Source organism: Choloepus didactylus, chromosome 25, assembly GCF_015220235.1.
Source record: "Choloepus didactylus isolate mChoDid1 chromosome 25, mChoDid1.pri, whole genome shotgun sequence".
NCBI lineage: Eukaryota > Metazoa > Chordata > Mammalia > Pilosa > Megalonychidae > Choloepus > Choloepus didactylus.
Window position 1 is genome coordinate 3,447,385 of NC_051331.1, and position 26,157 is coordinate 3,473,541.

Sequence of the window (26,157 nt, forward strand, 5' to 3'; positions counted from 1 at the left end):
GGGAATGACCCATGACCCACCCCACCCCCACTCATCTGGTCTCTAAGCGGGCCAAGCATTGGAAGACCCAGTGGGGTGACGGGGAACCACTGGGGGCCGGAGGACCAGGCTGTTGTCATGGTAACAGGGCCGCTCCCTGGTCTCCCAGGCCGCGCGGGCCCTTTAAGGGTGACCCGCCTGGCCACTCCCAACATGGCGGCGCGCCCGCTGTTTTCCCCCCGCCCCCCGGGGCGGCGCAGGGGGGGCGCCCCGGACCTCCCCATCATGGCGGCGCGGCGGGGCTGTCGCGCTGAGGTCACGGCGGCGCGCCGGGGGGGCGGGGCGGCGGGGGGAGCGATTTAAAGGGACAATGTCCCCCGAGCGGTGGAGGCGGCGGCGGCTGCGGAGGCCGCGGCACCGGCACCGGGAGCGGCGGCGGCGGTAGCGGGCAGCGACGGCCGCGCCGAGGAGCGGCGCCCCGAGCCCCGGCGCCCGGTCGGCGCCGCCGCCTCCCCGGTGAGGCCCGGCCCGGCCTGGGGCGCCCGCGGGCGGGGGCGGAGCCGGCGCGGCGCGGGGAGGGGGAGGCCCGGGCCGGGCCGGGCCGGGCGGGACCCCCCGGGGCGGGGGGCGGGGCGGGGCCTGCAGGGGCGGGGCCTGGCCGGGGGCGGGGCCGCGCAGGTTGGGGAGAGGAGCGGGGGTCTCCGGGCAGGTGTCCCCCTACCTCGGCGCGTCCCGCGGGGTCTCCCGCCCCGAGGTGCACGGGCGGAGGGCGCCTCCCCCGGACCCTGGCCCCGCGAGGGGGGCGCCGGCGCGGCGCAGCCCCCACCCCTGCGACCCCCGGGGGGCGCCCGGGAGGGAGCCCCCTCCCCGGCGCTGCCAAAGTGTCCCGAAGTTGCGGTCCCGCCCGTCCTCGGCGGGCAGTGCCCGGCCGGTGGGCACTCGCAGGTGCTTCCTCCGGGCCTGGACCCCCGCCACGACTGCCAGCCCACGGACGGGCCCCCGGGGAGCCCCCAGGCCCCCAGGGCAGCGCCTGCAGCCAGGCCCGGAGACCCGGCCCCGCCCCGGTTGCCTGGGCCCGGCCTCCCCACTCTCTCCCTGGGGAAGGCGCCTCATTCCTGCCCTTCACTTTCCGCCGTTACCTTGAAGGTATTTATAGGTGTAGAGCACAGCCCCCTTCCTCCCAGCCTCCCCAGGGTCCTCGTTTCTGGACCACGGAGCCCCATGGTTCCCTTTCGCCCCTGGGATGAGAGCGATTTTGGAGGGGGGGGTGGGGGGGTGGCTGGAGGAACCTCAGGGTGGGTATGCATGAGGGTGATGTTGGGGAGAAGCGAAGGAGTTAATGCTGGGGTCACTCGAGGCCGTAGGGATGAAGGGGTTAATGCCAGAGGCCCCTAAGGTGGTGTGGGGGGAGGGGTCAGAGTGTGGCAAAAGTCCCAGCTAATGGAGGTGGGAAGCAGAGTGACCGAGTGACCAGAGGTGGGAATTGTGCAAAAAAAGTGAAGGGGCAACGATGGGAGGACTCAAGGAAGAGTGTAGAATGTAAGTGTGGAAGTGGCTGGGATTCTGGTGGGGGGGTCAGAGTCCTGGCACCAGTGCATGGAAGTGAGGGTACATCGAGCAAAGTGCAGCCGTGTGCACGAGTGAAGGCAGGCCTCCTCAAGATGTGATTGGGCTGATGCTGGAAGAAAAGGAGGTGGCTGAGTGTGCCTGTGTAAAAATGGGGTAAACTGAGGCAGTGTCGGAGCTGAGCACAGCGTGCATGGATGGGTCTTCTATGCCATTTATTTAGCTCATCTGGGCTGGGAGGTAAACTGAGGCACTAAGCAGCCCTTAGTGGGCTTCGTGGGAGGGGAAACTGAGGCAGAGCCCCTCTACTAAGCTCCTCTTTCTCTGTCCCCAGATCCACAATGCCCCACTGAGCCAGCCTGGCAGCTGAGTGGAAGCAAGCAAGAAGCATCCATGGAGGGTCCCCTGGCAGGGGGCCTGGCCGCCCCGGATCGTCCCCGTGGCCCAGAGAGACTGCCCGGTCCGGCGCCCAAGGAAGACATCAAGGGTGGGACTGAGGCCGCCGAGGGGGAAGGTGGCATCTTCCGGTCCACCCATTACCTGCCCATCACCAAGGAGGGCTCCCGAGACATTCTGGACGGCAGAGGTGGCCTTTCCGGTAAGAGGGTGGACTACGCCTGAGGGAGCATCCGGCCCAGTCCCCAAGGCTGAGAGAGGGCCCGTCATCCAGCCCAGCAGGGGCTGCTTTGGGATTCCAATTCAGGGCATCGGAAATGGCACATTGCATGGCACATTGCATAGCTTCTTTGCACATTGCATAGCTTCCCATTTTACAGTTGTGAACACAGAGACCATGTGTGCCCAGTGACCTGACCAGTGTCCCCGCAGTGTATCACAGGAGCTGGCACTTGAACCCTGGTCTATCTGGCTCCGTCCTCTGAACACACCAAGTAGGTTCAGATGCTCAGTTCAGCACCCCGCATTCTCCCGACTCCCAGTAGTCTATCCCAGCTCCCTCTTGCTGCACGCTCTTGAAGATGAGCCATGCTCCCGAGCTGTGCTGCCATCAGGGATTGGACAGGGATGCTGGCTACCCCTTTGAGCCTCAGTTTCCCCAATAGAAGAGGCTCTCCTGCTGACTATCCCCACCTAAGGATTCATTATGCAGTCATTAAATGCTGAGCACCTACTGTGTACCAGGCTCTCTTCTAGGCAGTGGAGACAGCTGTGAAAACAAAAGAGGCTGAAGTCCCTGTCCCCAAGGGGCTGACATTCTAGCAGGGGAGAGGAACAGCGAGCAACTGAACAAATGAGAGTGGTAGTAGGTGGAGGGCACGAGGGAATTAAACAGAGCGTGGGATTGTGCCTGGGGGATTGACGAAGGCCTCCCTGAGGGGGTGGCCTGTAAGTGGACCTTGGAAAGAATGATGGGAAGGGCACAGGGGTGAGGGGCTTGCAGGGAGAGAGCAGCGAGTGCAAGGGCCCTGTGGTCGGCAGGAGTCTGGCATGTTCTGGTGAGGCTGGAGATTTAGCCGGGGGAGTGCAGGCTGCTGCTTCGGGGGTCTACAAGCAGACTTGTCCCTTGATCAACTCCACCTTCTCCAGGACACTCTGTCCCTGGGACACTCTCGCAGCGGAGGTTTCCCACACGCCAAGCACTTCACGGGGTTCTCTTATAATTCTTGTGGAGTGGCCTCTGTGATCTCCACATTAGGGATGGGGGAGCCAAGGCCCTGAGGGGTTAAGGAAATTGCCCCAGGTTACCCAGCCAGCAGCCCTGGTCCTTAACTACCACACTGCATCCGAGGCCTGGGACACCCTTAGTGCCACTTGGTGACACTCAGATATCCCCAGAAGCATCTTCTCCAGGCCAGGCAGAGCAGTGTCCAAGCCCACCCCATCCCCGCCTGGCGGGGCAGACGAAAATAGTGACACAGACATTGGGGCCACGATGGGGGGAGCACAAGGGTGCCCCGCTGAGGCGTCTGACCCAGCATGGGGGGAATATGGGAGGCCCGGAGGAAGGGCAGGGGGTGGGTGGGATGAGTGACCGTGAGCCAGACAAGGAGGGCAGTTGGCAGGGGACACAGCCTGCTGCATAAAGGCTTGGTGGAAACACATGGCATTTGAAGGTGTCAGGCAGCGGGGTGACAAGGTGAGACCCTGGAAAGCAAGGGACCTCACGATCCCCTCCTCTAAATCACTGAGTCACAGTCTCAACTGGGGCCCCTGAGAGAAGCAGGACTTTGTCCCCAGTCACAGGGCCAGCCAGCCAGGGCAGGGCAGGGACCCCTCAGCTTTGGGGGGGCCTGAGGGAGCAGGCTTTGGGGGCCTCTTGGGGTCTGGTTCTGATGGAACGGGTGTTTCTCCTCTACCTGGAGACTCCCCAGATCCAGGGAGTGGGGAAAAGATATGTCAGTGCATCCTCACTCTTTACAGCCTGGAAGGAGGAGGGTAAGGTGGCATGGGGGCCCCGGCGTTTCCCCTGACAGATGAGGGGCATGGGGCGGGCAGGGGGCTTGGCTCGGAGTGGGCCACGGCCTGGCTGCGGATGGGCGCCACCCCTCTCCCGCTGCCTTCCAGGCCGTCTCGACCCCCCTTCCCCTGCCCTGGGAGTCTTGTGATGTCTATAAATAGGAGCAGTCTCTGGGGCTGCCATTCCCTCCCAAAGCCTGGGTTCTCCCTCGTCCCCACTCAGCTCCTGGAGCCCCCAAGGGCACCCCTGGAGTGGCAACCTGCAAACATCTCTGCCTGTACATGGATGCATCCATCCGCCATCCATTCTGTCCTCTACAGGGGCTGTTGGCTGGAGCCCCCCACAGCCTGTTGTGCCTCCCTGTCAGCCTCCTGTGTGCAGCGAAGGCTCCTTGGGCTTGGGGGGGCAGGGAGCAGAGCTGAGATAGCCCACAAGGATCCATGAAGGGTCTGCTGTGTGTCTGGCATTGTGGGGGGAGCTGGGGACCCCAGGGGGTGACCCATGCATTATATCCATCTCCATGGGACTCTGGGCTGGGGAATGAGCAAGCCTGGGGCTCTTGGGGTAGCATCCAGCTTCCACCTGGGACAGTGCTGGCCTAGCCTCAGACCCTCCAAGCACCGTTGCTTTCCTCTGTGCCCCCGGATGGAGCATTCGCTGTGAGCGCCCGGCATCATGGGGTTGGGTTGGTGACTGCTCCCGGCTTACAAAGGGGGAAACCGAGGCTTGGAGAGCAAAGGCAAGCTCTCCAGCCCACTACTTGGACCTGAGCCTGGCTGACTGGCTCCGAAGGCTAGCTGCTTGGCCATGCCACAGAGATGGCCAGCTCGCCATTCAAGCTGCTCACGGACCTCCCTCTCTCATATTCAAATCCTCTGGGGGACCCCGAATGGCAGAGGCCAGCAGGGACCCTGCACCTCCTCGGTCGCCCCGTCGGAACTTCTGGATCCTCCTCCACGCCCCCCGAGGTGTCTCAGAGACAGGGACCCACACGGCCTGCTTCCTCCAAAGTCACCACCACTAAAAATAGGAGCCTCGCTGGAACCGCTCAAACAAAGAGGCCAACCCGGCCCCCTGGAATTCTTCAGACTCCAGCAATGGCAGGATCCTCAAATCTGGGGCGCCCGGAATCTCGGCAGCTTGGGGTCCCAGAGTTTCAGACCTGCATCTCCGGCTGCCCACGAGCCAGCCACCCACTCTGTGATCCCCCTGCCTTGCCCAGGCCCTCCCGACCCTCCCCTCCATCCTCTCCGGCATCCCATCCTCCCACCCCAAACCCGGCCCCCTGCACCCAAGCACCACCCCTGGCCTGGCCCGGTCTGACCCTGGTTAGTCTAGTCCAGAGGTTCTCAACCAAGGACAGTTTTGCTCTCCGGGGGACACTTGGCGATGCCTGGAGACATTTTCATCGTCACAGCTTGGTGGTGGTGATGGTGGGGGGGTTATACTACTGACATGTTCAGTGCCCAGGACAGCCCCCCAAAATGTCAGGAGTGAGTGCTCAGGTCCAGAAGCTACTCCGGCCAATGCAAATCCTTGTCCTCCGCCCCCAACTCCCACCAATCTCACTTTCCAGGGCCCCACTCAGCCATCACAGCGTTTGTCACAGGCTCGACAGGGAGACCCACAAGCAGTGACCTCCCCTTTCTGACCGCTGACCCCCTTTTATTCCTTGGCTCCTGACCGTCAGCTCTCCATTTCTGGGGCAAATTGGATGGTGGGGGATCGGTTATAAAACAAAACAAAACAAAACAAAAAGAGTAGCTGCAGCCTTAGCCCTCTTTCTGGACTGTCCTCAAATTGAGGACCATTCAGCAGTTGCATCTGTCAGGCTCTGCTCGGGGCACAAGTCTCTCCCCGCCTCCTGCCCCCCGCCCGGCCCCCGCAGGCGTGTGTCAGCCTTGGCACGGGCAGTTGGCTCGGTCCCCGATTGGCACGCTTGTCCACAGCGGGCAGAGGCCGGGATTCCTGCGGTCACCCCAGGCGTGGGCGCCACAGGCAGATAATGGAGAGTTGGCTCTATCTGTGTGCGGGGGGCGGAGGGGGGGACGGGGTATGTCCCAGAAGGGGATTCGATTCCAGGGCTTAAGCCCCGAAGGGGGCCCCAGAAGGCAGCTCAGGCTGCATGGGCTCCTCCGCCATCACCTGGCAAGGGTTAGATAAGTACCCACTTGTGCCGGTGACTGAGTGCTGGGGCGAAACAGGAGAAAGGACCCCTGCTGTGATGGGGTGTCCCTTCTATCCAGGGAGAGAGACATCAGCCATGCACATGAGAGAACCATTTCAGAGAGTGCTAAGAAACAAGTGAACCAGGCAGTGTGAGAGAGAATCGTGGGGGCCTCAGTCTAGGGCCCTGTGTGCAGACGTGACCTTTGGGCCAGCAATTCAAGGAAAGAGGGCAGCAGCGAGTGCAAATGTCCTGTGGCAGGAAGGAGCTGGGTGGAGTTGAGCCGTGTAGCTCGGGCAGAGTGAGTGAGGGGCAAGCAGATGGAGGTGAGCTTGGAGAAAGCCCTTGTAAGTGGCAAGTGGGAAGCCCACATTTTACTGTAGGTGTAATGAGAAGCCAGGTGTGTTTCTGCCAGGGTTGGGACAGGGTGTGACTTTAAAAAACCACCCTGGCTGCTGAACTGGGGGAAAGAGAGGCGGGTCGGAAGGTAGCAAGCCCCTGGGGTCCCCCAGGAGAGCTAAGAGTTCTCTTCCAAAGAGAAAGGAAAGCAGAGGCCAAAGGCCTCTTGGGGAGACGAGCCAGGAGCCAGCCAGGTGGGGTTCCCGGAGCTGGGGTGTGGAGGGTCCCAGCCAGGGGGACCCCAGCCCCTCAGGGTCTCCCTCTCTGTTGCAGGCGGGCAGTCCCATCCCGGCCTCCGCGAAGCCCTCCCCCACACCACCTCCGCCACCCATCGGATCAGCAGCTGGTGAGTGCTGGCCCTGAACTCAGGGAGGGCCGTGAGGCCAGGGGGCCGTGCCCAGGCCCGAGAGAAGCCCCGAGGCCGAGAAGGGAAGAGGAGGGAATCAAGAGGCCAGGCAGGAGGAGGTGACTCCCGGCAGGCAAGCCCCTGGGCCCCGGGATGGGGATGATGGGGTTCCGGGGTGAACACAGACAGTCAACTCTCTCTCATTATCCCTGCCATGGCCAGGGCCCATCTGGAGGGCTAAGAGCCTGGAGGTTGCACCCCTGGAGTCTGGTCTCTCCCAGTAGGGCCTCTCTGAGCCTCAGTTTCCTCATTTTTAAACAGAGTCTGTAAGATCAGCTCACGATTGCTGCTAGTGGAAAAAAAAACAAGAACAGACAGGAAAGCCGATGGCAGCTCCCATGTATCAAATGGCTCGGCAGGCGCTAATTTTTAATAACAATCATGTCAGGGTCAGTGATAGCGATCCGCCAGCGAGTGTTGCCATGTGCCGGCACTGGCCCGGGTCCTCAGCACATGTTTCACAGCGGGGGCTTAGGGAGGCGAGCCCCCTTGGCAGAGCCCGTGTCTCCAACCTGCTTCATGGGTGTGACACATCTGTGCTTCTGGAGGTGGGTTCTTGAAACGGAGAGGAGATGGCTCTCGTGCAGCACCATCCTAAGACCCCACACTGGTCAGTCGGTGCTCCCCAAGCACGGCCAGGCCACGCTTACCCCACGGCATGGAGCTGTGTTCCCCTGTCTGCAAGGAGCAGGACCCTGCTTGGTGACAGGGCCGTGCATTAGGTTTTCTCTGAATTGCCAGGTCTGAGAAAGTGACCTAAACGTTGCATAAGGACGTGGAGGTTCCCAGCTCTTATTTTCCCCATTTTTAGGGTTGGAAAACTGAGGCCCAGAGAGGGTACCTGGTTGCACGGAGGAGCTCAGGGTCCCTGGGGCCAGCGGCTGGGTAGGGACCTCCCCCTCTCCTGACTGTGCCCTTCCAACCTCCAGGATGGGAGCCGTGAGGAAAGGGCATGCCCCCTCAGACTTTTAATACCAAGCAGATTTGCTGGAGAGTTGGGGTGGAGGTAGGGGGAGTAAAATGCAGTCACCCCAATTTGGGGACAACCAAGGCAGAGCAGCTCAGAGCCCAAGTCAGAGGCTTTGACCCTCCTGGGGGAGAAATGAGAGTTGACTGGACCACCAGACTCTTGAAGTCTGGAAACTTCTTGGAGGCAGCCCCAGCCCCACATGGTCCCCAGTGTGGTCTCCTACCTTCTCTCCCTGACCCCCTCTACCCCCAACAAGATGCAATGGCGCTGGCCTAAGTGGAGAGGTACATCCCAAGAGTTGTACCAAACTTTTGACCAAAGATTCTGAAAGGCTCCATAACCTGCTACTCCCCTCCCCCTCCCCATATTCACACAGCCCAGCTCCTCGGAGCTACTCTTGGGCTGGGGTCCCCCGGGGCCTGCCTCAGACTGCCTGAGAGGACCCTTCCTCCCCAAGGAAGGGAAACCGAGGCCCCCGGCTAACCTGTCCCCATTGGCACTTCCTTGCAGCTGCTGGGATGGAGGCGGCCTGGACCTCCGGCCAGGTTCCCCACCACCCCATCTCCTGGGCCACTTCCCCGGCCCCCATGATGGCAGGGGGCCCTGGGAGCCTGCCCTGGTCCAGGAGGCTGGGGAGGGCCTCCCCTCAGAGCGGATGTTCGAGGACTCGGTCATTGTGAGAACTGTGAAACCCCACGCCGAGCTCGAGGCTTCTACAAGGTTCTTGCACCACCAGGGCGAAACCAAGCTCACAGAGAAGGGCCCCCGAGGCCACTCCAGGTTCAACTGGCTCCAAGATGTGGATGAGCAGACCCCCCGCCAGGACCCCGGGCTGCCCCTGGACCTGCCGCCCCAGCCACCGCCCCTCGCCTCCTATAGGAGGGTTCTCTTGCCAATGGAAGACATCCCCAAGACGACGGACGTGGCGGCGCTGGCAGGCACCCAAGAGGACCCGGAAGACCCCGAGATGCTGGCCCAGCCATCTGAGTGGGGCCTGCCTGGGTCGGCCACGGCAGTGGCCACACAGACGTGGACGGTGAACTCAGAGGCGTCAGTGGAGCGGCTGCAGCCGCTGCTGCCCCCCCGTGCGGCCCGGCGCCTACCTGTGTGAGCTGCTGGAGGAGGTGACTGAGGCGGGAGTCAGCCTGCACGAGGACGAGGACGAAGACGAGGAGCCGGCCGTGTTCCCGTGCATCGAGTGCAGCATCTACTTCAGGCAGAAGGAGCACCTTCTAGAACACATGAGCCAGCACAGCCGGGCCCCCAGCCAGGAGCCCCCCGCCGACCTGACCCCACTGGCCTGCGGTGAGTGCGGCTGGGCCTTTGCCGACCCCGGCGCCCTCGAGCGGCACCGGCAGCTGCACCAGGCCTCTCGGGAGAAGATCATCGAGGAGATCCAGAAGCTGAAGCAGGCCCCAGGTGACGAGGGCCGGGAGGCACAGCTGCAGTGTTCCCAGTGTGTCTTCGGCACCAACTCGTCCAAGATCTTCACACAGCACGCCAAGCTGCACGTGCGCACGCGGCGGAGCCAGGCAGCCAGGGAGCCCTTTGGGGGTGGCGGTGGCAGCACAGCCGCCGGCAGCCCGGGCCCTGAAGCCATCCTCGCCTACCAGCCCTTCAGATCCGCAGCAGGGCTCAGCGCCTGCATCTTCTGCGGGTTCCCTGCGCCCAGTGAGAGGCTGCTCCAGGAGCACATGAGGTTTTTGCATGCCCGTCCCCACTGGGACGACGGCGAGGCATTCGAAGAGGACCCTGCAGGCCAACCAGGCACGAGCCATGACATGAATGCCCACTTCCCCGACGTGGCCGTGGACTACTTTGGCAAAGCTGAGCCGCTGGCAGCCCCCATGTGGCGGGAGAGCCCCGTCGGATTCGACGCCAGCCTGGCCTTCAGCCCAGCCTGCCAGCAGCTGGGCGTGCGGGATCTCCCACTGGCAAAGTTGCTTCCGTACGGTGCAACCCAGAGGCCTCTGGGAAAGCCAGCTTTCCCTTCACCATTAGCGTCCGCCCCTTACTCCTTGCTGCCTGGTAGAAATACGAGCTCCATCCACCTGCACGAGCTGGAGGGCGCCACAGGCTGCGAGCTCCCAGCCCCCCTGGCGGACGCCAGGCACCCTTGGAGCGGAGCGGCTGAGGATCTGCTGCTGACCTCCGAAATGGACTTCTCCCTGGAGAACGGGCTCTTTCCATCCCCGGCCGCCACCACCCCCATCCCCGAGCCGGCCCTGGAGCTCAAGCGGACCTTCCGTGAAGCCCTGAGGGCAGCTGAGGCCTCATGTGCCCAGTGGCAACAGCTCCGCCAGATGGTGCCCATTGTCATGGTGGCAAGGCTGGGGCCACAGGTCCTGGCGGCGGCCCGGGCACCCCCAAGGCTGCAGCCCGAGGAGCTGGGGCTGGCAGGCGCCCACCCCCTGGACTTCCTGCTGCTGGACGGACCGCTGAGTGGGTCCCTGGGGCTGGGCACGCTGCTGGACGGGGACCCGGCAGCGCTGAAGCACGAGGAGCGTAAGTGCCCCTACTGCCCCGATCGCTTCCACAATGGCATCGGCCTGGCCAACCACGTCCGGGGCCACCTGAACCGCGTGGGCGTCAGCTACAACGTGCGCCACTTCATCTCTGCCGAGGAGGTGAAGGCCATCGAGCGTAGGTTCTCCTTCCAGAAGAAGAAGAAGAAAGGTAGGGGCGGGGGGCTTCATTCCGGCACCCACCGCCTCCCTCCACGGCCCGGGAGACCCCCGGCGGGACACCCGAGCAGACCACCGGGCAGGGTGGAGCCAGGGTCTCCCCTCCTGAAAGACCCCACAGGCCACCACATCGGCGGTCAGTCCAGCAGCTGGAGAAAGGCGTGCGGGCAGAGGGGAGACAGGTCCGGGCAGGGAGTTTTCCTTTATTCCTTCACTCGACGCGTATCGATTGAGCAGGGTCCCTTCTGTTCTGGGCACTTGGGGACGAAATGTGAGCACAAAGTGATCCCTGTGCTCCAGGGGTTCGAGGCCTTAGTCCAGGACAGGTAGGAGCTCTGGCTGGCTTCAGAACCCTCCGGGCTGGTGTGGCTGCCTGTGAGATACGCAGATTCCCAGGCACCAGGATTCTGATTCCGGAGGTCTGTCTCCAATACAAGTTCCGGGGGTGGTTCTGAGGCTAGTAGGCACGGAGCTCGTTTGGGGAGATGCTGCTGTGGGATGTGAGTGTGCATATGTGTGGATAGTGGGGCTGGGGGGTGGATGACCATGAAACTGGGCAGCGTGACAGAGGAAGGGTCACATTGGCAGTGGGGGAAGGACAGGGGGCCAAGGAAGCTGCAAGAAGGTCCCTGACATAGCCTTGGGGGGTTCCAAGGAGGCTCCCAGAGAGCGGTGTCATGTCCATTCATCCAACATCTATTTAATCATTTATAGCACTGGGGTCACCCCAGCGAGCAAAATTAGACATGAGCTGTAGACAGGAGAAAACATTTCATCTCTTCATCACCTAAGTGATTGCAAATTCACAACTAGGGAAGCGTTTCTAAGGGAGTGGTCCCTGATGCTGTGAGATTTGGTGGGGGCGGGGCGGGGGGAGACAAGGTCGGGAAGTCAGGGAAGGCTTCCTGGAGGAGGCATGACCCACAAGCTGAGAGCTGCAGGCAGGAGCGTGAATGGTGAAGAGGGAAGGAAGGCTGTCTGGGGTGAGAGGCCCCAGGAACGGGGTGGGAGCTGGAGAGACGCCTCCTCCAGGTAGCCTACGTCCTCTCTCCTGCAGTGGCCAACTTCGACCCGGGCACCTTCAGCTTGATGCGCTGTGATTTCTGCGGGGCGGGCTTCGACACACGGGCCGGCCTCTCCAGCCACGCCCGGGCCCACCTGCGGGACTTTGGCATCACCAACTGGGAGCTCACCATCTCGCCCATCAATATCCTGCAGGAGCTGCTAGCCACCTCGGCTGCCGAGCGGCCCCCCAGCCCCCTGGGCCTTGAGCCCGGGGGGGCTCCTGGCAGCTTCCTCGCCTCCCGCCGGCCCCGCTTAGCTCTTACAGTGCCCTTCCCTCCCACTTGGGCTGAGGACCCTGGGCCAGCCTACGGAGATGGTGAGAGCAGGGGATGCTGGGAGGAGGGGTGGGGGCTGGTTGGGTGGTGGAGGGAGGCCTGGGCTGGGGGTGGTGGTGGGGGGAGTTGGGGAGAGCAGTCACTCTGCTTTCCCGGATGGACATGAGACACTTTACAAAGCCTTCTGACAACTGTCCTTCCAACGGCTCTGCCATCTAAGGCTCATATCTGTTTTGTTCAGGGGCTGGGCCGGGTCCCTTTCATGATCAAAATTCTCCCTCCTCTTCCTGACGCTATAGCAGACACCATTCTAAGCACGTTAGGACCATGAACCCATCCACATCCTCACAAGGCGGGAATTATTATTGTCCCCATTTTACAAATGAGGAAACAAGCAGAGAGAGCTTAATTATTTTGCCCAAGGCCACACAGCTATAAGTAGTGGCTCCAGAATTTGAATCCAGGCGATGGGGCTCCAGAAGCCTGGTTCTTAATGAAATCTTCTATCCAGAGCAGCAACATTCGGTGGAACTTTCCGGGTGACGGAAGTGGTCTCTATCTGTGCTGTCTGAGACAGCCGCCGCTAGGCACATCAGGCTGCCAAGTGGCTGAAATAGGGCTGGTTCAAGGTTAGCGGCGACCCTATGGGACAGCGCAGATCTCGAATCTAGATTCTAGGTTTCCTGCCGTGCCGACTTTCTCTTGGCAGCACTGATAACCCCTCCGATTGTTCGAGCACTTGCTGCGTGCTGAGATTTCAATCTAGAGAATCTTATGCCTCCAAACAATTCTGTGGTGGTGAGGAGTGTTGGGTTCCCATTTTACGGATGAGCAAACTGGCTCAGCTGCTTTGCCAGGGCCGCTCGGCAGCAGGGTTTGAGGCACCCTCTTTGGGGGTCTCCCCAGAGAAGGATGGCTTGGGAAATCTGGCAGGGATATCTGCTGAAGGTTGGAAAGGGTGAAGGATCCAGCCTTGCCAAGCCTGACTTTGCAGGAGCTTTTACTGAACCTAAAGGCAGAGAGCTTGGCTGTGAGGAGTAGGTGGGCTGCGGGGTGTGGAGAAAGTGCTGGAACAGGGGGGATCATCCAGGGGTTGCTGGGGGCTGGGGCTTCCCCCTCTGCTTCTCCCACCTGGGGCTACCAGGGTTCTTCCTAGATCTGTTCTCTGGGCTCGGCTGGACCCATCCGCAAGCCGCCTTAACTCTGAAGAGAATCTGCAAAGGGGAGGGTCGTGGACAAGGAGGAGACTAGAGCACAGAGAGGGGAGTGGCTGGCTGAGGTCACACCCCTGGGAGAAGCAGCGTGGGGACGCAGCCGCGGGCTTCTCATCCCCGCCAAAGGCTGCCCCGTGGGTATTCAGCTCACATACCTGGCCAGGTTGGCAGTGTCTCGGAGAAGGCGCAGGGCCCCGGGAAGCCATTGGTAGGTTCAAGCCCTGCCCCCATCTTTCTCTGTCACCCCGCAGAGACCTGCATGTCAGGATCTCATCCCGGACCGGGCACCTGGGGGAGTGGGATAGTGTGCCTGGCAGCACGGTTCAGCTCTGGCTAAGCCTGTTTCCAGCGGGAGACCTCAGTTATTGTGCGGGAGCCGGTGGAGCCATGGGGGTGAGGGGTCGGTCTACAGATGGGAGGAGGCCAGTTTGGCTCTGTCCTGGGCTTTTCCTTGGGAAGGAGGGGTATGCCTGCTCTTTTCCGTGAACGCCTGGGAAAGGGGGTGGAAAGAGGATTAGGAAGCTCCTGGAAGCGCTGCCTCCAGGGAGGATGAGGGAGATTAGGGACCCGGTCTGGGTACCGACCCTGCACCGGCTGTCCCTAACCCGATAAGCTGTGGGCGGCTCCCTCTCTCCCAAGGTGGGCCCGGTTGGGGGCGGGGCTTAGGTCAGGTTCTGGCCCCACCCAGCTGTCAAGGAACAGCTGGGAGCTGCCTGTGGTGTTGGCTGTGGGGGGCGGGGAATGTTTGAAACGTGCCGGCCTGTAAGGACTGGGGGACGGCGCCGTCGGGGGACAGCTGGATACCAGGATGATGATGGAGGGGATGCCTCGTGGCTAGGGCTCAGGTGTCTTCCAGAATCCCCGATGCAGAGGGAGAGACTTTCAGGAAAGGGCGTGGAGCCGGGGCCCGGCCGGTCGGGGCTCCTGGAAGCCGGATGCTGCTGGGGGGATGCGTGTGGCGGGAAGATTCCCATCCCAGCCGGAGGGATGCAGGCGGGGAGGGCGAGGCCCGGGCCGAGGCAGCGGCTGGAGGCCGTTCTGGGCGCGGCAAGGTTGCACCCAAGAGCCGGGGCGCGAGCGGGCCTGCGGGGCTACACCGCCCGCTCGCGGCGCTCGGCGCTCGGCCGGCCGCCCTGGGCGCGTCCCGAAGGGCGGGGCGGCGCGGACTCGGCGGCAGCGGTGCTCGGCGCTCGGCTGCTCCCGCCTGGGGCGGCCGCCCCGCGTGCGCCGGAGCCAAGATGGCCGCCTCCACCGCCCAGTGCCGAGTGACAAAAGCCGAGAGCAAGGCGGCGGCGGGGCCGCGCGCGGGGGGCGCCCGGGAGCGCGCGCCCGCGGGGGCGCCCCCGCCCGGCCCCCCGAGCCCGGGCCCCGCCGCGGCCCCCCGCGCCGCCGCCGCTGCCCCCACCCCCGCCGCCGCCGCCGCCGCCGCCGCCACCGCCACCGCCACCGCCGCGGGACGGGCCCAAGGCCGAGCCGGGACCCGGGCCCGCGCCCACGCCGGGTAAGAGCCGCTCCGGGGAGGGAGCGGGGAGGGCAGAGTGCATGCCCCGTCGCCGCCGTCTCCGCCGCCGCCGCCAGTCACCGGAACCCTTGCCCAGGCCCGCCGGGCGCGCGGGCCCCGGGCCTCCTGCCGCCGCTCGCGGGCTCCCCGGCCGCGGAAACACTCCCCGCCGCCCCTCCGCGGGACCCTCGGCCCGGCTGACAGACACCCCTGGCCCTCCTCGGAGCCCCGAGAGCGCCCCCCGCCCGGCCTCCCCTGGCCGCGGAAACTCACCCCCGGCCTCCTGGGCCCTGACAGGGCCCCGGCTGACAGACGCGCCCACCCCAGACTTTGACAGAGTCCCCGGAGTCCCGGGTCGCGATGTCCCCCCACCCCCGGGCGCCTCTTCTCTTGCTCCTGTGCGACTCAAACTGAGCAGCTGACCCGCCTGCCCCCCGTGCCCCGTGTATTCCCACTGGACGTCTCTGCCGCCCCTTCTGAGCACAGTCTCTTTCTGCTCAGAGCACTCTGTTCTCGGAACTCTCATTCTGGGGCTCAACAGGCTTCCCAGACCCCTTTCTCTGAAAAATTAGAACGCAAAAACTCACCCTTGACTCTCCCTGCGCTCACACACCTCACCCCAGGAAGCTTTATGGCCTGACAGATGCTCTAAAACTTCCCACAGAGTGCTGTGATTCCTGCGCTTCCTGTCCCCAGCCACATGCCTGCTGGTCCAGGCTCTCTGTTCTCACCAAACCCCCACTTAGGGCTCAGCTGGCCAGAAGATCAACCCAGACTCCCCACCCACTCTGCAGAGATGGCCCCCAGCTGCCTTGTGGAGTGGAAATTCCCTTGGAGCACCCCCCCGCCCCGGGCCTGGCCTCCCTGCTGCTCTGTTTCTTCTTTGGTCTCTGACCTTGGTCTTACCTTGTCGCCCTCTCCTTCTGACCATCCCCCTAACCCCAAGACTGACAGATGCCTTCTCTACTAAGTTCTGCCTGGAGAGATGTTTTCCCTGAGGCTCCCTGGGAGGGTAGTCTTGATTCAGACTAGCACCGTTTCTCCTGACCCGTCGATGTTTTGGTGGGGGGAAGCTGTTCCTGGCCTCTGCTGTCGGTGGGCAGCCCCATGTCCCTGCCCCACACAGGCGCCGGGGGATGCAAGTGGAGACCCAGCTTCCATCGGGGGCGAGGCGCCTCCCAGAGTGAGAGTACGAGTCAAGGATGTGGAAAAGTCCCTCTCCCCCACCCAGTCCTCCTGGGATCCAGGCTGGCCCTGGGGGTGGACAGCCCGAGGCTTCCCGGGGCTGAGCCTGTCTCCCCGACCCCACAGGCCTGGGTCCTGAAGAGAACACAATGGTGGCCGTGGACCTGGGTTCCCCCCCACTCCTCAAGAAGAGCCTGCCTGTCCCCGGGCCCCTGGAGCAGGTGGCCTGTCGGCTGAGCAGCAAAGTGGCTGCCGAGGTTTCTCATGGCAGCAAGCAGGAGCTGCCAGACCTCAAGGGTGAGTGGCCACAGAGGGCAGGGCAGGGTGGGGGTGCTGGCCATGCCGGCCCTACTCCCGGGGCAGCTCTCTGGCAGGTATGGAGCCTTCAGTGCCTCAGGGGACAGCACGGCTTCCCTGCGTTTCTGCAGCCGGTGGGGGTGCATGGCCCTGAGCATGGCCAGGGTGGGACACCACAGACGCAGTGGGGCATGATGGCCCAGAGCTTGCAGTCATCCCTGGTTCAGCTGTCGCCTCTGCCCCTTGTTCACTGTGGGACCTTTCAGGAGACCCTGATGTGTGCCTCTGCTGGTCCTTTAGTCGCTGCTGAGTAGCGATCGGTACTGTGCCAGGTCCCCAGGGTAGAGGATGAGCAAGACAAACCTGGTCCTCGGCCGTGGGGTCATCAGAGCTGGGGACTGGGGTGTGGGGGAGCAGACAGAAGAGGTGCAGGGGCCACAGGCCGTGGCTGCGGCCTCCTACCCAGCACTGGGGCCAGAATTGAACTGCAGAGGGTGGTTAGGACGCAGCTCAGCGAGGGGTGTGGCTGGCGGATCAGGGTTTGAGTGAAAACTGTGGCCAGGCCACCCAGCTGCATGTCTGAAAGGAGCTCCCGGCCTGGATGTGGGATGGCACTGCTTCTTGCTGAGTGTCTGTGGGCACAGCTCTCTCCCTCTCTGAGACTCGGTTTCCCTGTTTGCAAATGGGACAGGCCAGTTCCTGCCTTGTTAGGGTCATTGTCAGGATCGGGGCAGGGGGTAGGGCTTGACTGAAGCAAACACCCACCTGGAGGGGGTCCAGGCCAGGGGGTGGGGGCCGGGGAGCGGAGAGGTGGGTGCTGGGGCCCTGGCAGCCTCATGGCCTGCTCATCTCGCCCTTCAGCCCAGAGCCTGACAACCTGCGAGGTCTGTGGCGCCTGCTTCGAGACGCGCAAGGGGCTGTCGAGCCACGCGCGCTCCCACCTGCGGCAGCTGGGGGTGGCTGAGTCGGAGAGCAGCGGCGCCCCCATCGACCTCCTCTATGAGCTCGTCAAGCAGCAGGGCCTGCCCGACGCGCCCCTCGGGCTGCCCCCGGGCCTGGCCAAGAAGTCCAACTCTCCAAAGGAGGTGGTCGCCGGGGCCCCCCGGCCTGGCCTGCTCGCCCTGGCCAAGCCCCTGGACGCTCCCTCTGTGAACAAGGCCATCAAGTCGCCCCCTGGCTTCTCGGCCAAGGGCCTGGCCCACCCACCCAGCTCCCCGCTCCTCAAGAAGGCACCGCTGGCCCTCGCGGGCTCCCCCACCCCCAAGAATCCCGAGGACAAGAGCCCCCAGCTGTCCCTGAGCCCCCGGCCGGCTTCCCCAAAGGCACAGTGGCCCCAGTCTGAGGACGAGGGGCCCCTGAACCTCAGTGAGTGTGGGTCCCAGGAGCCAAGGGAGGTCCCGGCACCGGGAGGGGCAAGGCCCTCAAATTGGGTGGCAGGGCCGGGGGTGGGGGCAGCAGGGATGACAGCTCGGCGACCTGGGAGTCCCCTGTCAGAGCGTCTGTTGAGGCAGTGGAGGCTCCTGTCGGGCCATGCTGCGTGTCATCGTCCATCTCCCACTGTCCCTCTCCATCCTTGCCACCTCGGGGCAGCCCTCAGCCTTCCCTGGGCAGTGAGCGTGGCCAGGTGGTCCAGCCAACAGGAGGGCCCCCGGGTGGCCCTGCCTCCCCAGCCCTCTGCCTCATCACCAACCCCCTTGCCGCCTTGTTCTGTGAGCTGGAGCTGAACTCCTGGGCTGCCTGTGGGCGCAGTGAGCAGGGTCTGGGCAGAAAGCCCCCTTATGCAGAGAGCAGGGTTAAATGTGGGCATCCCTGAGGATGCCAGGCCTTCCCACCTGTTTGCGGGCGTTAGAATCTGGGAGTGCCAGTGGGGCATTTGAATCTGTGCCTTATGCTCCATTGAGGCTGCTTCTGCCCAGTCTGCAGGGCCCCAGGCAGGGGTGCCCTTGGCCATGTGATGCTCAGCAGCCAGGCGGGGCCCTGGCTTTGCCCTTGCCACCTGCCCCATGTGACTCCCTCAGCTGGGGTCCCAGGGCAGAAGGGCCTGGCAGCCTCGGGTTTTGCCTCTAGAATTTGCCCATGTCCTCTCCACCCCAAATCCTCAAGCTCCCCATCGCTCACCTTGATGCCAGAGGGATATGCAGGGAACAGGGCCTCCCGCTTCTCAAAGCCTCTTAAAAGTCAGCCGGCGGCACGAACCCCAGACCCCGAAGTGCCTGCGTGGCCAAAAGTCTCACGGGCCCTCCCATCTCCGCCCCCCAGGGCCGGCCCGAGGGTGGGCGGCCGTGAACGCCCCTGTGTTTTGTCTCCGCAGCTTTAGATAGTGACGGGGGCAGAGAGCTGGACTGCCAGCTGTGCGGTGCCTGGTTTGAGACCCGCAAGGGCCTGTCCAGCCACGCCCGTGCCCACCTGCGCCACCTGGGCGTCAGCGACCCGGACGCCAAGGGATCCCCCATAGACGTGCTGCACGGGCTCATCAGGAGGGACGTCCGCCTCCCGCCCGGGCGCGGCGCCCTGGCCCAGCTGGCGCGGCCTCCTCCCACCTGCGGGGCCCTCTCCTTGCTCCCCTCCCCACCGCCGGCCAAGAAGGCCAAGCTGAAGGCCGCGGGTCCGGCCAGCCCCTGGGGGAAGCAGGACCTCTCGGCCGCCGGCATTTTCTGGGCCTCTGATGTGGAGCCGTCTCCTCTCAACCTCTGTAGGTTCTCGCTTCAGCCGCCCCCTCCTCCCCACGGGCCCTGGAGCCCCTCCCGGGGGGGTCGCGGCCCCTTCCCCGCTGGGGCAGGGAGTAGACAGGGGCCCTTGGCAGTGGACTGGTTCTGCCCCGAGGTCTCGTTGGTGGTCAGCTGCCAGGCCTGCCCTCTCGGCCCCTGGCCTCCACGACCGGGACCCTCCCCGAGACTGAAGGCCACAGGGGGCCCTGCCTTTTGGTGCGGATGACACGTGGGGCCGCGATGGCTGCTTCCTGCCCTCCTGCCCCGTCCTTGCTGGCACCCGCAGAGCCGTGGTGACTTGGTTCCGCCCGCCTCTGCCTGGTCCGAGGGCCCATGCGCTCTCGGGGGGCCTCCCCTCACCCCCGCTGGGTGGCTGGCCCCCACCCCGCTCCTTGGCTCCCCGCCTTGCACCTGCCCTCCACTGCCACCCCCTCCCCGACACGGGCACGCTGCTGCCCACGCCCGGCTGGCCAGGACTCCCGCTGCCCCCAGATGCCCTGCCGGTGACACTGACGGCCCCTTTCTCCTCCCGCTGCAGCCTCGAGCTCTGAGCCGACGCGCGACATCCGCTGCGAGTTCTGCGGCGAGTTCTTCGAGAACCGCAAGGGCCTGTCCAGCCACGCGCGCTCCCACCTGCGGCAGATGGGTGTGACCGAGTGGTATGTCAACGGCTCGCCCATCGACACGCTGCGGGAGATCCTGAAGAGACGGACCCAGTCCCGGCCTGGCGGACCCCCGACCCTGCCTGGGCCAAGCCCGAAAGCCGTGGCCAAGATGGTGGGCGGCGGGGGGCCTGGCAGCTCCCTGGAAGCCCGCAGCCCTACCGACCTTCACATCTCGCCCCTGGCCAAGAAATTGCCGCCGCCACCAGGCAGCCCCCTGGGCCACTCACCCACCACCTCTCCTCCTCCCACGGCACGGAAAATGTTCCCGGGCCTGGCCACGTCCTCCCTGCCCCGGAAGCTGAAGCCTGAACACATGCGGGTGGAGATCAAGCGGGAGCTGCTGCCCGGGGCCTTGCACGGGGAGCCACACCCCTCTGAGGGTCCCTGGGCGGCCCCACGGGAAGACATGACGCCCCTGAACCTGTGTAAGTGTGACCCTGGCAGGGCAGGGAGAGCAGTTGGAGGAGCCTCCTCTCCGCCTCCCAGAACTGGAATTGAACGGGGACCCACACAGATCCAGGGCATGAGGGCTTGGCTAGGAGTTCCTGCCACTCAGACCCTGGCTGGGGCTGCCTCCCGATCCTCCTGTTTATCCGTGGAGGCAGAGTTGGTCACGCAGCAATGGCTGAGAGATCATCGCCCTGTGCCATCTTCATTCGGTTGGTAGAGCCTGCCGGCCAGAGAGAGAAGCTTGTGGGATCAATTAGTGATGTCTGCCTTGGGCAGGGCTTGGAGGGAATGGACGTGGGTGTCCAAAATGGTTTTCCTGATAATTAAGCTCTTGAAACATGCAGTGGGGCGCAAGTCTGTTCCCGTCCCCTCCACCATCTAGCAGGGCGTGACCTTGAGCTAGTTAAGTTGTTTGGGAGAAGGAGGTGAGCATGGTCCCAGCTCTTCCTGGTTTTCTGGACGGTTAAACAGGATAAGGCATTTAGCACAGCCCAGTCTGTGCAGGCCATGGTTGTAAAGCGATCATCGCTCGCCTTCCCTCGGATTTACCGAGTTCCGACTGTGTGCTGAGGGGGTGAGAATGCTCCGAGACATGGCCTTGGAAGTGACACCACACGAGTGTTCCATGCCTGTTGTTGCTGTGCCCTCGGGGCTCCGCTCACTTTCAACCCTCCTGGTGATGCTGCGCGGTGGGGGTTTTCGTCTCCGTTTAACATAAGTGGAAACAGGCTTAGAGAGGGAAGGTGGTTTGCCCGGCTTCCCACAGGGGTCGGCAGCAAGGCACCTGGAGCCAGGTCTGCTCTCCCTCTGTCACACTTCCTGGGGTCCCAGGGAGGCAGCTAGAATTTGCAGTGACCAGGACGAGCGGAAGGGCCCCCTATGAACCAGGGCTGTGGAGGCACAGATGACAAAGCGGGCCGTGCAGGCCTGGGGGTGCCTGCACAGGGGGGCATCCAGGCAGCTGGCTCTCTCGCGGGCCCCGGGCTCAGAGGCTTCCTGCCCACAGCCACCTCCTCCTTCTCCTCCTCCCACCCCCTGGACCCTCTGCAGCGTCCCGGGCCGAGCCAGCGCGTGACATCCGCTGCGAGTTCTGCGGTGAGTTCTTTGAGAACCGCAAGGGCCTGTCGAGCCACGCGCGCTCCCACCTGCGGCAGATGGGCGTAACCGAGTGGTCTGTCAACGGCTCGCCCATCGACACGCTGCGGGAGATCCTCAAGAAGAAGACCAAGCCGTGCCTCATCAAGAAGGAGCCCCCGGCCGGAGACCTGGCCCCTGCCTTGGCCGAGGACGGGTCCCCCACCGCGGCTCCTGGGTCCGTGCAAGCCCCCCTGCCGCTGGTGCCTCTGGCTGGCCGGCCCAGCAAGCTGGGAGCTGGGCCTGGCCAGATTCCCCGGGAGCTCAGCTTGACACCCATCGCCGGAGCCAAGCCCTCAGCCACGGGTTACCTGGGCTCGGTGGCAGCCAAGCGGCCCCTGCAGGAGGACCGCCTCCTGCCGGCAGAGGTCAAGGCCAAGACCTACATCCAGACTGAACTGCCCTTCAAGGCAAAGACCCTCCATGAGAAGGCCTCCCACTCCTGTAAGCGGTGGGCGGCAGGGTCCTGGGAGGGCATGCGCTGGACCCCCCTGGGCTGGGCGCTGCACTGGCACCCGACCCCACGCAGGGCTGGGGCGAGGCCGTGGCGGGGGGGCCGTCAGCCCCAGGCCCAGGGCAGGGCTTCCGGCTTCTCCCGGCTCAGCGGTGCCCACTCCGCCCGCAGCCACCGAGGCCTGCTGTGAGCTGTGCGGCCTCTACTTTGAGAACCGCAAGGCCCTGGCCAGCCACGCACGGGCACACCTGCGGCAGTTCGGCGTGACTGAGTGGTGCGTCAATGGCTCACCCATCGAGACGCTGAGCGAGTGGATCAAGCACCGGCCCCAGAAGGTGGGCGCCTACCGCAGCTACATCCAGGGCGGGCGCCCCTTCACCAAGAAGTTCCGCAGTGCGGGCCATGGCCGCGACACGGACAAGCGGCCATCCCTGGGGCTGGTGCCCGGGGCCCTGGCCGTGGTGGGCCGCAGTGCCGGGGGTGAGCTGGGGCCCGAGGCTGGCCGGGCGGCCGACGGTGGCGAGCGGCCCCTGGCAGCCAGCCCACCGGGCACAGTGAAGGCCGAGGAGCACCAGCGGCAGAATATCAACAGTGAGTGCGGTGGTGAGGGGAGCAGAGGGAAGGGGTGCCCTTGGTCACCTGTGGCATGCTGATCCCTCTGCACGCTCACTCAGCGGCCTGACCGCTCGCCCCTGCACCCTGTCCACTCCCCTCCATTGCCCCGAGGTCCAGGCCTGGTGCCGTCACCAGTCGCCCCGTTACCCGTGCCCACTGTGTCCGGCCAGTGTCCCACCCTCTGGCTCACGGCCCGACCAATCCCCTCCCTAGAATTTGAGCGCCGACAAGCCCGGCCCCCCGACGTCCCTGCAGCCCGGGGGGATGAGGAGGCCCATGACCTGCAGCAGAAGCTGGAGGAGGTGCGGCAGCCCCCACCCCGCGTCCGGCCAGTTCCCTCCCTGGTGCCCCGGCCCCCCCAGACATCACTCGTCAAGTTCGTTGGCAACATCTACACCCTCAAGTGCAGGTACGTGGGCCCGGTGGGGGAAGCGGGAGACCCCTGGGTGGGGACGTGCCTCTGAAGGGGCAGGTGGGTGGGGGTTCGGAGGTGTCCTGAGCTGTAGGATATGGCCGGTCTGGGCCACGGGCTCCTCACAGTCAGCAGTGCCTTGGTGCATCGTGAGCTTCGAAGCCATGAGGCTTGGGTTCCAGTCCTGCCTGTGACACTAGCCTACTGGCTCCGTGCCTCAATTTCCCTGTCTATCAAATGGGGTTAACAGCAGGCCCACCTAACAGATCCGCATGAGGACTGAAGGAGTTTGACGTTTACTGCGTGCCACATCTCCTGGTTAATTTTTACCAGAGCCCATGTGACAGTCTGTATGTCAAAAACGAGGACAGTGGGGCCCTGACACAGGGTGACACGCCCAAGTCAGGATGGGGGATTCGAACCCGGGTCTCCAGAGCCTCAGAGCTTGGGCTTCGGCCCCTGTGCCAAGGCCTTGCTCGGAGCCGTGAGGGCAGGGTGGGGGTTCTGGGCCAGTGTCCCCGTCTTCCCCGCTCCTGCCCCTCTTTTGTCCTGGAGCCCGCTGGGCTGGATCTGCCCCCATCTTCTTGGATTCCACACAGAGACTTGGGTCTCCTGGAGACCATCACTCCAGGGCCGTCCCCCTTCCTTGCTCTGTCCACACTGAGTGGTGGCAGGTGAGCCAAGGCGTGGGGGCGCTGGTCAGGCCACGCGGCCGCCCCTCCTCACGGCAGTGGCCGCCCCCCTCTCTGTTCCCTCATGTAGGTTCTGTGAGGTGGAATTCCAGGGCCCCCTCTCCATCCAGGAGGAGTGGGTACGGCACTTACAGCGGCACATCCTGGACATGAATTTCTCCAAAGCGGATCCCCCACCCGAGGAGCTTCAGGCCCCACAGCCACAGACACCGGCAGCAGAGGCACCCTAACACAGAAGCATTCCGGACCCCTCCTGTGCCCCCTCTGCCCCTCTCCCTCTGCCTCCAAGTCCTCCTCCTCTCCTCCTCTCTCTTCCGTTTCCAAAGGAGCAAGCCAAAACCTCACACCGGTGCCCCTCAGGGGCCGGGTACACTACAGATGGGGTGCTGGGAGCCAGCCAGCCGCCCTTCCCCAGCCAGAGGATGTGGGGCCGCAGGGCGTCTTCCTCTAGCCCACCAGGGACAGCAGCTGGGGCTCGGGGTCCAGCAGATCCGGCCCCAGGGCAGGACAGGGCTCCCCCGCCCTGCCTGCCGTCCAGCAGCCAGGCAAGGCCTTGTCTGCTCTCCGCGGCCATCCGCAGAGACCCCAAAGACCCCTATTCTGGTTCCTTCTTGCCCCCACGAGTGTCCTCTCGTGCACGCGCACACACACGCACCTCGTGAGACCTGGGGTCTGCCCCAGCCCCCCAACCCACAGTCCCCGAGTCACGCAACCACGTCATGCCACGGTGCTTGCTCAGGGGAAGCCACGCTCCCTCTGCTGGGTCCCCCGGGGCCCAGGAGCCCCCCACTGAGCCCACGATGCCACGGAAATCCTCGCTGGCCGCCCCCTCCGGAGGGGCCTTCCCCGTCGGGAAACCCTCAGAGCTCACAGCTGCCCCCTGCCAGGTCACGGCCCCCCAGAGCCTCGGGGGCTCCGGGGCCCTGGGGGGTGGGAGTCTTCCCCCCACCCCTGAACCCCTCCCTGCCCCCCTTTTCACTGTTGCTTTCTATGTATAGCTCCCTAGTTCTCTCACTTTTTTAAAAACTCGTTTTGTGTAGAGAATAAGGAACGTCGATCTTTTTATTTTGCAATCCTGGGCCAGGTTAAAAAAAAGCAAAACAAACAAAAAAACAGGAGGCGATTGACCTTTTAACTTTTTTCAGTGGCCATGTTTTGGTTATTGATGTACCTAGAAGTATGTAAATTAGATTAAATTTCTCTTCTGGAAACACACCGGGGCAGGCAGCCAGCGTGCGTTTTTCCGCAGAGTGGGCAGGCTGGCTGGTGCTGGCCGGCGTCCGGGGCTGGGATCCAGCCTCCTTTGCCCAGCCCCAGCTGTTGGCCCTTCATGCCAGGGGTTGTGGGGGGGCTCTGGCCGGCCGGAGGGCTGGAGAAGCGACTTGGGTGATCGGAGGAGAGGAAGCACGGCTCTGGAAAGCTGGTCTGGGAGGGAAGCCAGGATTGAGAGAGGTGCTTGAAGCTAGAAGGGCCTTCTGAGGACAGCGGCTGTCTGTGAGGGTGTTGGGGGGCTGCCAGGAGAGGGAGAAGCACACAGCTACTGGGGGTGCTGGGGGAGGGGGGGGTGCCTTCAGTACACGTGCCTTCCATGGAGCCCTGAGTAACACCCAAGAGAAGGGGAGCCGCTGTTTCCTTTGCCATGGTTATTTATTTTCTGCCCATGTTTATTGAATATTTCTGAGATTTGAAGAGATAATTGTTGGCTGCTCCTTCTTGTTTATTGCATGTGGTTTTTCAGTTCATCGTTTTCCTTCAACAGCCAAGGGCTGGGAAGTTGGGAATGAGCTCACAGGGTGTGGACTGCAGGGGCTTCCTGCACCCCCAGCCCTGCTCTCCCAGCCCCCTTCTCACACATCTGCCTGCAGGGGGTGGGCAGGGGGTTACGAGGCCGCCATGGTGTGCCCCCAAGGGTGGTCTAGGACCACATACTTGTCTTTTATGCCCCTGTGGGGCCACTTGCTTCCATCCAGCCTAGTGGCTGGGCACATCTGAGACTTAGGAAACAGGGAGGCATCTCCCAGGGTAAAAGCTGGCCCATGGGTGCTTCCCCTGCCATCATTCCTCTTTCAAATAGAAACATGACATAGGCTGGATGTGGAAAGAAGTTCAAGTGATAGAAGCGCTCATGAAGTAGGAAGAGAGGCCCCTCCCCGTCCGCGGTCATGGACTAGAGACCCCCCGGGGTGAGAGCTGTGCCCTGTGGCCTTCTGGCCCTCATGCTTTTCAGTTTTGGAAGGTGTCATGCACACGTCTTACCTAAAAACAATTTGGAGCAGGAGCACACCCCTTGTCCACCTAAGCCACTCCACTCTCAAAGGCGGTGCAGACTTGGCCTTTGAGATGCTCTCGGTCCATGCGGGAAGGGGCAGTAAGGGAATCCTCCACACATCTGGGTGGAGTGGGGGCGGAGGCAGGTGCTGGGAAGGAGACTGGCTGGGGCCTGCCTTGGTTTGGAGGATCAGGCGGGCATACCTGAGGGATCCCCAAAGCCTGAGCCACCGCCATCAGACTTTGCTGTGTAGGCTGTCATCGCATCACCAGCCAGGAGGGATGGCTTTGTGAAAACATTTTATCACGGAGAATCCCAACCCTCCAAAAGTAGACTGGCAAATGAAGTCTCATCTCACTGATTACCAACCCATGACCAAGTTCTTTTCTGCCGTATCCCATCTCCCCACCTCCTCAGTTACAGAATTAGGCTGAAGCACATCCTGGCCTTGAGCTCAATCCATGAGTATTTCTGTATGGTTCTCTGAAGGGCTTAAATACAATGCCATCATTACAACTAAAACATCGACACTAATTCTTCAATTTCAACAGCAAATCAGCAACAGCATATTCTCTAGAAAAGTTTTTGAGTACAACGTACAAAAAAGTGTACTGGGCATAACCACACACCTTGA

The 26,157-nt window shown here is 63.4% G+C and overlaps 1 protein-coding gene across 1 annotated transcript; it reads left to right on the forward strand.

Annotated features, from left to right (window-relative positions):
* The first annotated feature begins 674 nt into the window (after positions 1-674).
* On the forward strand, positions 675-24,469 carry WIZ (WIZ zinc finger). Its single transcript, XM_037818356.1, is given in 14 exon segments — positions 675-1,125; positions 1,880-2,143; positions 6,801-6,873; positions 8,414-8,981; positions 8,983-10,579; positions 11,645-11,968; positions 15,954-16,124; positions 16,986-17,489; positions 18,436-18,816; positions 19,371-19,922; positions 20,998-21,525; positions 21,707-22,126; positions 22,364-22,559; positions 23,325-24,469. Coding segments are annotated over 13 exon segments (5,679 nt in total). The 5' UTR covers positions 675-1,125; positions 1,880-1,938; the 3' UTR covers positions 23,485-24,469.
* The last annotated feature ends 1,688 nt before the right edge of the window (positions 24,470-26,157 follow it).